Source organism: Cetorhinus maximus, chromosome 3 (genome assembly GCF_964194155.1).
Source record: "Cetorhinus maximus chromosome 3, sCetMax3.hap1.1, whole genome shotgun sequence".
Lineage (NCBI taxonomy): Eukaryota > Metazoa > Chordata > Chondrichthyes > Lamniformes > Cetorhinidae > Cetorhinus > Cetorhinus maximus.
The window spans coordinates 200058670-200071513 of NC_135881.1; the positions used below are offsets into that span (position 1 = coordinate 200058670).

At 43.0% G+C, this 12844-nt stretch overlaps 1 protein-coding gene across 5 annotated transcripts in view; it reads left to right on the forward strand.

Moving 5' to 3' along the window:
• Nucleotides 1-12844, forward strand: part of ulk4 (unc-51 like kinase 4) — a 411327-nt gene that overhangs the window by 5647 nt on the left and 392836 nt on the right. For all 5 annotated transcript variants that reach the window (XM_078539600.1, XM_078539595.1, XM_078539598.1 and 2 more), the window contains 3 exons: nucleotides 6810-6909; nucleotides 8026-8165; nucleotides 11741-11903. In XM_078539600.1, the coding sequence (XP_078395726.1) occupies nucleotides 6810-6909; nucleotides 8026-8165; nucleotides 11741-11903 (403 nt within the window). The remainder of the gene's footprint in view (nucleotides 1-6809; nucleotides 6910-8025; nucleotides 8166-11740; nucleotides 11904-12844) is intronic.

The window sequence follows — 12844 nt, forward strand, 5'->3', positions numbered from 1 at the left end:
ACCTCTACCTCCACAACTCTCCGAGATCTCTGTATCCCTCCAGTTGTGGCCTTTTGTGCATCCCCAATTTACTTCACTGTTCCAATGTCGCTCGAGCCATCAGGTATCTTGGCCATATACTCAAAACTTCACTCCCTAAATCACTCCGCCTTTTTACCTCTTCTCCTTTAAGTTGCTTTTAAATCCAATCTCTTTGACCAATCTTATGCTAATATCTCATTATGTGGCTCGGTGTCAAATTTTGTCCGTTTACACACCTGTAAAGTGCCTTGGGACATTTTACTATATTGAAGGCATTATGTAAATAGAAATTATTGTTGTAAAATTGCCTTGAAGAAATTGTGCCCAGAACAAATATATTTTGTTGGACCTGCTGTCCTCATAGTAACTTCCTTGCGTTGTTCATCACGGACAGAGTTTGTGTTTTCTTATTGTCCGTGATCAAAGTGTTTTTAGGTGTGAAGCTAGTGTATAGTTCCTTCCCCTCAGATTGGTTCGTCGCAATTTAAACAATTTTCAGCTGCATGCTTTTGTGAATTTAAAAATAAAGAAGATTATTTATTATCATACACAAAGGTTAGATGCAGATAAGAAAAAAAAGCAATATGATTACAAGTAGCAATTGTTTCAGTCTCTTTCATAGCAGGCCTGTAATTTCTGAGATGAGTTAATGCTTTGGCTGGAGTGGAGGTCTTTTAAAGCAGAGGATTTTCAGTAAGCTGCAATGTCTCTTGTAGCTGAATTGCCAGGTGGTTGTCTCTCAACTGAACTTGAAGATGAAACAGTGTGGGGAAGAATCCTCCTACTTTCAGGGTATAGTTGTTTTACATTGGCTGTGTGGTTGTCTTGCAGTTGGTTTGATGGCTTTTCAGATGGTGTTTTGAATGGTATCTGTCATGGTATTTCTGATGAGAAAAGCTTCTGCTGTTAGTTTTAAAAAGAACAGGTAGCAAACGTGGCTGTCTTAACTATGTGACCTGTGACCAGTCCAAAGTCCTCCATCCAAAAAAGGTAGTGGGTTCAGCTGATGCACATCTTGTTTTGTAGCCTTTCACACTTTGTGAGTTTTCAGACATCCAAGCTCTCTGTGTTTGGATGAGGAGCCATCACAATATAACAAAAGGTTAATGGGATCCTTTTCATATTCATCTGCCATCCATGGAGTTTGGATGTCTCTGTTGTCCCTGGTGAAACATGGAGATGAGTTGTTTGCAAACCCCATTATCTGTAGATTTTGGTTCATTCTTAACCAATGAGATGTGTGAACCTGACAAGAGGCTGTGTGATGTCTTCATTCAGGTCCAAATTTAATCAGGTATTGGCTGCGGATTCTACTGTTTAACAGTTCAAATGCCAAAGAAGTCACATGGTATACTGTGGCCATCTTAAGCTTGGTGCCCATTCAAAAACATATAGCTTTAAAATTTGTAATATGTTCATGTCTGTACTGCGCATGACATCCTGAACAGGATACTGTATAAAAAGAAAACTCTATCTAACCTCCAAACAACCTCTCTTGTTCCCTCTTCTTTTACCTTTTTCTGCCTCTTTTTCTATTGATATTGCTCTGAAAAGTACCTTTTTGAGGTTTCTTCCCCCAATGCTTGCACATGAGCAGGGAAGAGACCTGAGACACAGCCAGAGTGAGTGTGGGTATTGGCAATTTGGTGCACAGTGGGAATTAGGTGCAGAGGGGAAGAGGTGTTCTTTGCATCTTTTCAACTTCTTAAATCTTCAAACAAGTGGTCTTGCCCTGCTGCAGCAGTAGAGGCTACAAGGGAGAGGAATGGCTGGTAAGTAGTGGGTGAGATCGGGTAAGTATTTGCTACTTTTATCACTTATAGTTTAAGGTCTTTTTGTGGTTTATAGTTTGTGTATTCTGTAGTAACAAGGATCAGGAAAGAAGGGCCCTAGAGTAATTGATTTAAAAGGTTTAATTTAAAGGGATATGCCATGGCAGGAGAGCTCAAAGATGTGGTGTGCTCCATGTGGGAAGCCGGGAACATTTACAGTGCCCGGGACCAGTATGTATGCAGGAAGTGTGTCCAGCTGCAGCTCCTGGAAGCTTGGGTTTCAGATCTGGAACGGCGGCTGGGGACACTGTGGAGCATCCGTGAGTCTGAGAGCATCGTGGATAGCACGTTTAGAGAGGTGTTCACACCGCAACTGAAGGGACTTGAGGAAGGAAGGGAATGGGTGACCACCAGGCATTCCAACAGAAAAAGGCAGGTGGTTCAGGAGTCCCCTGGGGTCCCGCTCGCAAATCGATATTCCATTTTGGAGGCTGATGAGGGCGCTGGCTCCTCCAGGGAGTGCAGACAGAGCCAAGCTTCTGGCACCACAAGCAGCCTGTCTGTACAGGAGGGAAGGAAGAGAGGAAAAGCAATAGTAATAGGGGATTCGATAGTCAGGGGAACAGATAAGCGCTACTGTGGCAGTCAGCGTGACTCCAGGATGGTGTGTTGCCTCCCTGGTGCCAGGGTCCGGGATGTCACTGAACGGCTGCAGGGCATTCCGAAGGGGGAGGGTGAAAAGGCAGAGGTCATGGTACATGTTGGTACCAGTGACATAGGTAGAAATAGGGATGAAGTCTTGCATTAAGAATTCAGGGAGTTAGGCAGCAGACTAAAAAGCAGGACCTCTCAGGTTGTAATCTCTGGATTACCCCCAGTGTCACGTGATAGCAAGCTCAGAAATAGGAGAATAGCGCAGATGAATATGTGGCTTAGGAGTTGGTGCAGGAGGGAGGGTTTTAGATTCCTGGATCACTGGGACCATTCCTGGGGAAGGTGGGACCTGTACAAGCGGGACGGTCTACATCTGATCCAGAGCGGGACTAACATCCTTGCAGGTGGATTTGCCAGTGCTGTTGGGAGGAGTTTAAACTAATTTGGCAGGGGGAGGGGACACAGAATGTTAGCATAATAGGGACACACCATAATACAGTAAAACAATCAAGTCAGAGGGAGTACAGCTGCATTAAGTTTCAGGGGAGTAAGGCAAAGCTGGATGGCCTCTACTTTAGTGCCAGGAGTATTACAGGTAAAAGGGATGAGTTAAGGGTGAGGATTGTCAGGTGGAATTATGATATAGTAGCCATCACAGAGACGTGGTTGAGGGAGGGGCAGGATTGGCAGCTCAACATTCCAGGATATAGAATTTTCAGGCGAGACAGGGGAGGGGGTAAAAGAGGGGGAGGCATTGCATTATTAGTTAAGGAGTCAGTTACTGCAGTAAGGAGAGGTGATATCTTGGAGGGGGCATCGAATGAAGCTTTGTGGGTAGAGCTTAGGAATAAAAAAGGGGCAGCCACATTGTTAGGTGTTTATTATAGACCCCCAGATAGTCAGTGGGAAATTGAGGAGCAAATATGTGCACAATTTGCAGAGGTGTGTAAAAACAATAACAATAGGGTAATTATATTAGGTGATTTCAACTTTCCCAACATTAATTGGGATAGACATAGTGTTAAGGGCTTGGATGGAGTGGATTTCTTGAAATGTGTGCAGGAGAACTTTTTAGGTCAATATGTAGAGGGTCCAACAAGGGATGGCGCAGTGCTGGACCTAATTCTGGGGAATGAAGCCGGACAGGTGGCTGAGGTGGTGGTGAGTGGGAGCATTTTAGTGATAGTGACCACAACATGGTACAATTTAAGCTAGTTATGGACAAAGAGATAGACAAGTTTCAAAAAAATGTTTTGGATTGGGGGAGAGTGGATTTTAGTAAAATAAGGCAGGATCTGGCCAAGGTAGACTGGGAACAGCTACTTGTGGGGAAATCTACAGAAGAGCAGTGGGAGGTGTTCAAAAAGGAAATGGGGAGGGTACAGGCTCAACATGTTCCCTCTAGGGTGATAGGAAGGAGTAACAAGCCCAGAGAACCATGGATGACCAGATATATTCAGGACACGATGAAAAGGAAAAGAGAGACTTTTAGCAAGTACAAGGGGAGCAAATCACCGGAGGCATCAGTGGAGCGCAGAAAGTGTAGGGTGGAGCTTAAGAAAACAATTAGGAGAGCAAAGAGGGGATATGAGAAAGCCCTGGCTGATAAAAGTAGGGAAAATCCCAAGATATTCTCTAAATATATCAATGCGAAGAGGGTAACCAGGGAAAGACTAGGGCCCATTAGGGACCAAGAGGGCAATCTGTGGGTGGAGCCAGAGGACATTGGTAGAGTGTTGAATGAATACTTCACATCTGTCTTCACCCAAGAGAATGAGGATGAAGGTATGGAACTCGGGGAGAGAGACTGCGAGGTTATTGAGCAAATTGATATAGGGAGTGACAAGGTATTGGAGGTGTTGGCAGGCTTGAAAGTGGACACATCTCCAGGTCTGGATGATTTGTGTCCCAGACTGCTGAGGGAGGCAAGGGAGGAGATCGCAGGGTCTCTGACCTAAATTTTTAATTCCTCTCTGGCCACAGGGGAGGTGCCAGAGTACTGGAGAACAGCTAATGTGGTTCCGGTATTTAAAAAGAGTTGTAGAGATAAGCCAGGGAACTACAGGCCAGTGAGTCTCACACCAATGGTAGGGAAACTACTGGAGAAAATTCTGAAGGAGAGAATCTATCTCCACTTGGAGATGCAAGGTTTGATCAGGGATAGTCAGCGTGGCTTTGTCAGAGAGAGGTCATGCCTAACAAATTTGATTGAATTTTTTGAGGAGGTGACCAGGTGTGTAGATGAGGGTAGTGCAGTTGATGTAGTTTATTTGGATTTCAACAAAGCCTTTGACAAGGTCCCACATGAGAGACTTATAAAGAAGTCAAATGCACATGGGATACAGGGTAATTTGATAAGGTCGATTCAAAATTGGCTTCGTTGTAGGAGACAGGGTGATAACAGAAAGCTGCTTTAGTAACTGGAAGCCAGTGTCCAGTGGCGTACCACAGGGATCTGTGCAGGGTCCCCTATTATTCGTCATTTATGTAAACGACATGGATGACTATGTCGGGGGTAGGATTAGTAAGTTTGCAGATGACACAAAGATTGGCTGGGTGGTTAACATTGAGGTTGAGTGTCTTGGGCTACAGGAAGATATAGATGAGATAGTCAAATAGGCAGATAAGTGGCAGATGGAATTTAACCCTGAAAATTGTGAGGTGATACACTTTGGAAGGAGTAATTTGACAAGGAAGTATTCAATAAACGGCATGACACTAGGAAGTTCTGAAGAACAAAGGGACCTTGGCGTGTGTGTCCATAGATCTCTGAAGGCAGAGGGGCATGTTAGTGGGGTGGTGAAAAAGGCATCTGGGACTCTTCCCTTTATCAATCGAGGCATAGGTTACAAAAGTAGGGAGGTCATGTTGGAGTTGTATAGAACCTTGGAGAGGCCACAGCTGGAGCACTGTGTGCAGTTCTGGTTGCCACATTATAGGAAGGATGTGATTGCGGTGGAGGTGGTGCAGAGGAGATTCACCAGGATGTTGCCTGGGATGAAACATTTAAGTTATGAAGAGAGGCTGGATAAACTTGGGTTGTTTTCATTGGAGCAGAGAAGACTGAGGGGTGACCTGATCGAGGTGTACAAGATTATGAGGAGCATGGACAGGGTGGAGAGGGAGCAGCTGTTCCCCTTAGTTGAAGGGTCAGTCACAAGGGGACACAAGTTGAAGTTGAGGGGCAGGAGGTTTAGGGGGGATGTGAGGAAAAATCTTTTTTACCCAGAGGGTGGTAACAGTCTGGAATGTGCTGCCTGGGAGGGTGGTGGAGGAGGGTTGCCTCACATCCTTTAAAAAGTACCTGGATGAGCACTTGGCACATCATAACATTCAATGCTATGGGCCAAGTGCTGGTAAATAGGATTAGGTAGGTAGGTCAGGTGTTTCTCACGTGTTGGTGCAGACTCGATGGGCCAAAGGGCCTCCTCTGCACTGTGTGATTCTGTGATTCTGAATGCTTCAACTATGTCACCCTACATTATCCCCTCCTCCTTATGTCTTTGCTGTTTTGAAAGTAAGACATATTACCATGTATGACTCATTGTCTCTCATTACCTGCAAACTGGGTTTCCTTAGTCTTTCCCTTCCCTGACAGTCCTAATCAATCAATCTTGATTCATCCCATCTTCTGTCCTGTGCATTTCAAGTTTGCTGAATCCTGTGCTGTGGATGTTAGCCCATTATCTCGATTTCTCATTTTACAGAAAAAAATATAGGGCAGAATTTTACGTCCCACGGGTGGGCACGTGCCCGACCTGATCAGGCGTAAAATAGCACGCAATGATGTCGGGCGAGTGTCCCGGCATCATAGCGCACTCGCATGATATTTCTAGAGGCCTATTAAGGCCCTTAATCAATTAATTAAAAGCAATTTTTCACTGCCTGTCCAACCATACGGTTGGCGAGTGGGTGAATTAGCCAGGCGGCCTTTGAATTTTTTAGGAAACCTCATCCACTTAACAAAGAAATAAAAATTTTTAGGCATAATTTTTATTATGTTTCTGGTATTGTTACTGAGTTCTATGTCGGGTTATGTTTTTAACATTTTTAAAATCTTTTTGATTTTACAATTCTTCAGCTACCTGAGGCAGCTCCCTGCCTTCAGGGAGCTCTCAATGCACGCTTCCCGGCGCATGTGCAGACTTTTGCGCTCGCACCCCTCCTGCCCCATCTTAGCAGCACTGAGCTGCTCAGCGCACCTTTCACGCTGGCTGGACGTTAATTGGCCAGCCAGCGTGAAATCGCGGTTGGGGGCCAATTGCCCACTTGCCCAATGCTCGGAAAATCCTGTCCATACCTTCTGTCTTGGTTAACGACAAGAAGATAAATGTTTGTTTTGGAAATATGTATTTTATACAGGTGCGACTTACTCATGGCATTGAACATCAGAACATCGTATTATTTCATGAGTGGTATGAGACTAGCAATCACCTATGGCTGGTAGTGGAACTATGCACAGGTAAAAATTCAAATGCTGTTTAAAATATTATGCAGTGGCTTTAAATATATATGTAAAAGGGTTACATTTTACACTGTTGCATTGAGTAGTTGAGTGTCATGTGCTTTGTTCTAATGATGATGAAAATCTGAAAAATTTGCTGGTGGGACACTTAGGATTCACATTTTTGAATGGTTTCACTACAATATTTTTCTCTGTGTGTTAGTTTTCAAGAAGTTGTAAACTTGTTTACAGCCAGTCCATTTATGATATTGCTGGCATGGATAAAAATATTGGCATTGTTTGTAGAAGTTTTTACTTGTACGTCATTTGCTTCAGTTGGTAGAATTCTACTTCTCAGCAAGAAGGTTGTGCTGGGACTTTAGCATGTGATCCAGGTTGACAGTTCACTGCAGCACTGAATGAATGCTATAATTCCCATCATTTGGATGAAATACGAATGTGTGCCAGGCCTGCTTGTTTCTGTAGTTCATTCACCCAGTCTCGGGTCTTAGTTTGTGAAATCAGGCTGCAGTCCATTGGTTGTGAGCTCCTTTGAGATGTTTTGAGATATTCTTCCTAGATAAGATGTTCTTTGCTCAAGACAGTCTCTTCAGCACTCCCAATTACAGATCGCCACCTCAAAAATGAAAACTTCCTGTTTTCTGGCCCATTTTTAAACAAAGTATTAAATGTAGAATTTAGCATGGCAGTCTTAATAACTGTAGTGCGTTATTAGTAAAAGGTAATGCATAAGGGAACAATTGAGAGTCCTGGGATGCATTCTTTGTATTTGATAAAGCAGAAAAGCATATGAAAATTGACATACAGGAAAAGACCTATTTGTCATTCAGTCTGTCCCATAAAACAAGCAAAAAGTCATACATTGAATTATTAAGGCTGGAACTGTGAAGGAAAACAGTTGAAAACTGTAGTTATAAAAATGTTCCTTTTCCTTGCTCCTTTGCCCTCAGGCATGGCAGTCACTGGATGTAAAAGCTGATTTAAGAAAATACTTTTCATTCAATTCCCAATGCTGTTAGCAGTATTTAATGCAAATTAAGGAGTTGCGGGTGTATTCTCTTGTTTTTTTCACTGCCACCTTATGTACACTTAATCTTATGGTATTCGTTGCAGGAGGCTCACTGGCGATGGTCATCGCCCAAGATGAATATTTACATGAAGATGTAGTTAGACAGTTCGGTATTGACTTGGTGACAGGTTTGCGCCATATTCATGAACTGGGCATAATTTTTTGTGATCTTAACCCTGCCAAGGTAAATAGACACTGTTGCGTTAGATAAGGCTCAGAGTTTCAGCTATTGTTGAATAATGAATGTGTTTGGTTCCTAAAGACTTAGGATTTTTGCTGTCATTACATTATTCATTACTTTGCCGTGTGCAATTACTTAAGGTACATTTTTCAGAGTTAGGAATTTAATTGCTTCTGCTAAATGTCAATTTGCACTTCCCTCTTTTGAGAGTGAATAATTCTGTTTAATATTCCTTTCCCCTGCTTGTTGGTTACTCAGTTAATGCCATAGACTCATAGAGGTCTACAGCACAGAAAAAGGCCCTTCGGCCCATCAAGTCTGCGCCAGTCAAACAAGTACTTAACTATTCTAATCCCACTTTCCGGCACTAGGCCCATAGCCTTGTATGCCATGGCATCGCAAGTGCACATCCAAATACTTCTTAAATGTTATGAGGGTTTCTGCCTCTACCAGCCTTTCAGGCAGTGAGTTCCAGATTCCCACCACCCTCTGGGTGAAAAAGTTCTTCCTCACATTCCCTCTAAACCTCCTGCCCCTCACCTTAAATCTATGCCCCCCGGTTATTGATCCTTCCACCAAGGGGAAAAGTTCCTTCCTGTCTATCCTATCTATGCCCCTCATAATTTTATACACCTCAATCATGTCCCCCCTCAATCTCCTCTGCTCCAGGGAAAATAACCCCAGTCTATCCAATCTCTCCTCATAACTAAAACTCTCCAGCCCAGACAACATCCTGGTAAATCTCCTCTGCACTCTCTAGTGCAATCACATCCTTCCTATAATGCGGATTCCAGAACAACTCTAGCTGTGGCCTAACCAGCGTTTTATACAGTTCCAGCATAACCTCCCTGTTCTTATATTCTATGCCTCGGCTAATAAAGGCAAGTATCCCATATTTCTTCTTAACCACCTTATCTACCTGTCCCGCTACCTTACGGGACCAGCAGACATGCACACCAGGGTCCCTCTGATCCTCGGTACTCCCCAGGGTCCTACCATTCATGGTGTATTCCCGTGCCTTGTTTGTCCTGCCCAAGTGCATCACCTCACACTTATCCAGATTAAATTCCATTTGCCACTGATCTGTCCATCTGACCAGTCCGTGTATATGCTCCTGTAATGTAAGGCTATCCTCCTCACTATTTACCACCCCACCAATTTTCGTGTCATCCGCGAACTTACTGATCAACCCTCCTACATTCAAGTCTAAATCGTTTATATATACCACAAACAGCAAGGGACTCAACACCTATCCCTGTGGAACCCCACTGGACACAGGCTCCAGTCACAAAAACACCCTTCGACCATCACCCCCTGCTTCCTGCCCCTCAGCCAATTCTGGATCCAATTTGCCAAATTGCCTTGGATCCCATGGGCTCTTACCTTCATTATCAGCCTCCTATGTGGGACCTTATCAAAAGCCTTGCTGAAGTCCAAGTAGACTACGTCAAATGCATTGCCCTCACCTACACACCTGGTCGCCTCTTAGAAAAATTCAATCAAATTGGTCAGACATGACCTCCCTTTAACAAAACCATGCTGACTGTCCTTGATTAATCCCTGCTTCTCCAAGTGTGGATTAATTCTGTCCCTATGTGTGCCAAGAGCCATCTGCAGATGAGAGAGCAGATGGATGATGTGCTTTCAGGACTTTCTCAATATTGAAACCAATTGTGTCAGAGTTCAAGAGCAGATTGGGGTTTGCACTCCTCCCAATCCCTCCTTTTGCTTTATACCACCACATTATAATTAAATCCCTCCATTCAGGTTTCTGTCCTTCCTGCAGCACTAAAACTATTCTAACCAAAGTCATGAATTATGTTCTCTGAATATGATGGTAATACATTTTCCTTCCACAACCTCTTTGTAGCCATTTAACATGGTTGACTATTCCATCCTCCTCTACCACTTCACTTCCTTTCTCCAGTTCAGTGGGGTTTCTCTTGTTTGACTCTGCTTGACTATCTGATCTCAGCCAGAACATCATTATCAATGGTTCTATCCCTATCCTGCACTGTCATCTTGGGAGTTCCCCAATGATCCAATGTTGGCCATCTCCTCTAATTCATTTACATGCAGCCCCTAGGCTATGCCAACTGCAATATGAGATCAGCTTCCACATGTATGTTGATGAAATCACCTCCCTTGACCCCTCCAGTGCCAGTCCTGGACAAACTGACTAAAGTCTTGGATCAGCCTCAGATTTTTTCCAGCTAAATCTCAGGATAGTCCTCTGCTCCTGCCTCAAACTGTGTGTGCACATGCCACCTACTCCTCTCCTTTACCCATCCACTGTTCTGGGCTAATTCTGACTGTTAACAGACCTGCTGTCCCAACTGACCCCATGATGAGCATCCAATGGATGTCCTCTTCATCACAAAGACTGTCTATTCCTTGCTTCATAACATCCGCCCATCTCTGTCCCTACCTGACCTCACCTGCTGCTGAAGTCTTGATCCATGCTTTTATTACTTCCAGGCTTGACTATTCCAATGTTTTCTTGTTTGGCCTCACATCCTCTACTTTCTGGTAAACTTCAGTTCATCCAAAACTCTGCTATATATATCCTGTCATGCATCAAGCACCCACTTGCTCATTACCCCTGCCCTCACTTCTCCATGCTGGCCTCCAGTCCTCCTAATGTCTCAAATTTAAGTTTCTCAGTTTTATGTTTAAATCTGTCCATGGCCTCACCCTTCCTTGTCCCTGTAACCTGCAGCATAATTCCTTCCTTGTCCTTTTAACAAGTTCTTAAAGTGTGAGGCAGTGTTATCTCTGACAACTGACTTCATTTATTATTGTTCCAAAACATTCATCTTAAAACTTGATACACAATAGTACACTTTTAGCCTTGCATCCAAATGACAAAACGTAGGAAACTTGTAGCAGGAAATTGTGTAGTGTTGCATATCCAGGCCTGTTCATGCTACTTGTTCTTAAAGGTAGTAAAAAAGCTCCTACCGAATGAAACATAGTTTCTCTTCTGATATCATTTTCTTTCATTGCCTAGATTTCGCTGAATTCAAGTACATTTGATGTTTTGTGAGCTTAAGGATATAGAACAAATTGTTGGGCCAGGATGAGGGACTCAACACCATACCATCGCTTCCAATTCTTCCTTTTCCTGAACTATAGCTTTTGTTTTGCAAACCTTTGATATGTTTTATGGTGAAAGGAGCCTATTGCCTTACTTATGCTGTAGTAATTGCTTTTAGTTGCCCGAGCTCACCCTCTGGAATTCACTCCCTCACTTCCTTGGCCTCTTCGCCTCCTTTTCCTTTAAGGCCTTTCTTTAAAAGGCCTTCCTTAAAATTATCTCTTTGAGCAAGCTTCTAGTCACCCCTCTCAATATCTCCTTTGGCTTGACATTCTTTTGTTCCCTTGCAACTCTAAATTGCTGTGAGATTTAAAGGTGCTGGATAAATAATTTGCTGCAATAAATGGTAATCTATCTTGTAGAATTTTAAACAATGTTATCATGCAAATTATTTTTCTGAAGATTGTAGGGTGGTGTTTATAAGATATTTTCCACTTGCAGCATTGTCATTTTCTCACCACCTTGTTGCCTTCCTAACCAGATATTGCTGGATGGACCAGGCACTCTGAAATACAGTAACTTCAGTTTTGCCAAAGCAGAAGGAGAGAATTTGGATGAATTCTTTTCACTGATTGGTGCAGAAGATGACGTAGGGGAAAGCAACAATGGCACGCAAAAAAGAAAGTCTAAAATTTGGACCCGAGGTAACAATCTCTCATTAAGTACCCCTAAATAACGTTCATGGGTAATGCAAAATTTTAAATCACCTTTAAACCTAGATATTGGAAATTCCACCGTGTATCTGATCGTACCTGAGGATGAAATCCAAACAGAAAATGCAGGTCAGGTAGCAGCTATAGAAAGAGAGACAGAGTTAATGGTTCAGGTTGACAGCCCTTCATCAGAGCTGAGTATGATCCTGTCCTCATCAAAGTCCAAATGTGCACTTTCTGGCTAAACTCACTGAATAATGATCAGGATTGGGAACATGGCTGATTTTCACTTTGTTTCTCTAACAATGGGATTCTGAGATCAATTTTAGTACCTCTATAAGCATTTGAGCTGAGATCAGGTAATGCAGCATGGACAACATACCTTCTGGATCTGAGTGACTCAGTTCTACATCTGGTAGTGAATTTACCAACTGACATTGACAAAAAACAACATTTAGCAAAATATATGAATGCTTTCCTAAACTGTTGTAAGTAGGAAAATTGGATAGTGGTGCAGCCAAACATCTGTAAAGTGATTTATTTTGTCACTGTCCTTCTGTGCACGCTCTCGGTGGATATTTGTCAAATGAGTCAGCTGAGCATCCCAGGATATAAGCTGTGGCTGCCTGATGTCCTATTTTTGGTTAGCTGTAGGGCTTTATGTTACATATATTACTTAAGAATTTATTCTGAATAATTTTACTTTTTGAATTGCAATTCTAATAAAATATAATTAATAAACTGTATTAAATAAAAGATGTTAGTTGTCTGGCTCACTGTAGTATTCAAATTGTTGACTTCAAGCCCCTCATGGATTTGAGCACAGAATATAGGGTGACATTCCAGGGCAGTACTGTTGGAGTGCTGCATTGTCAAGAGGTGCCTGTTAACAGTTTGGAATGTGGTCCAAAACCTTGCGTTCACAACTAAAG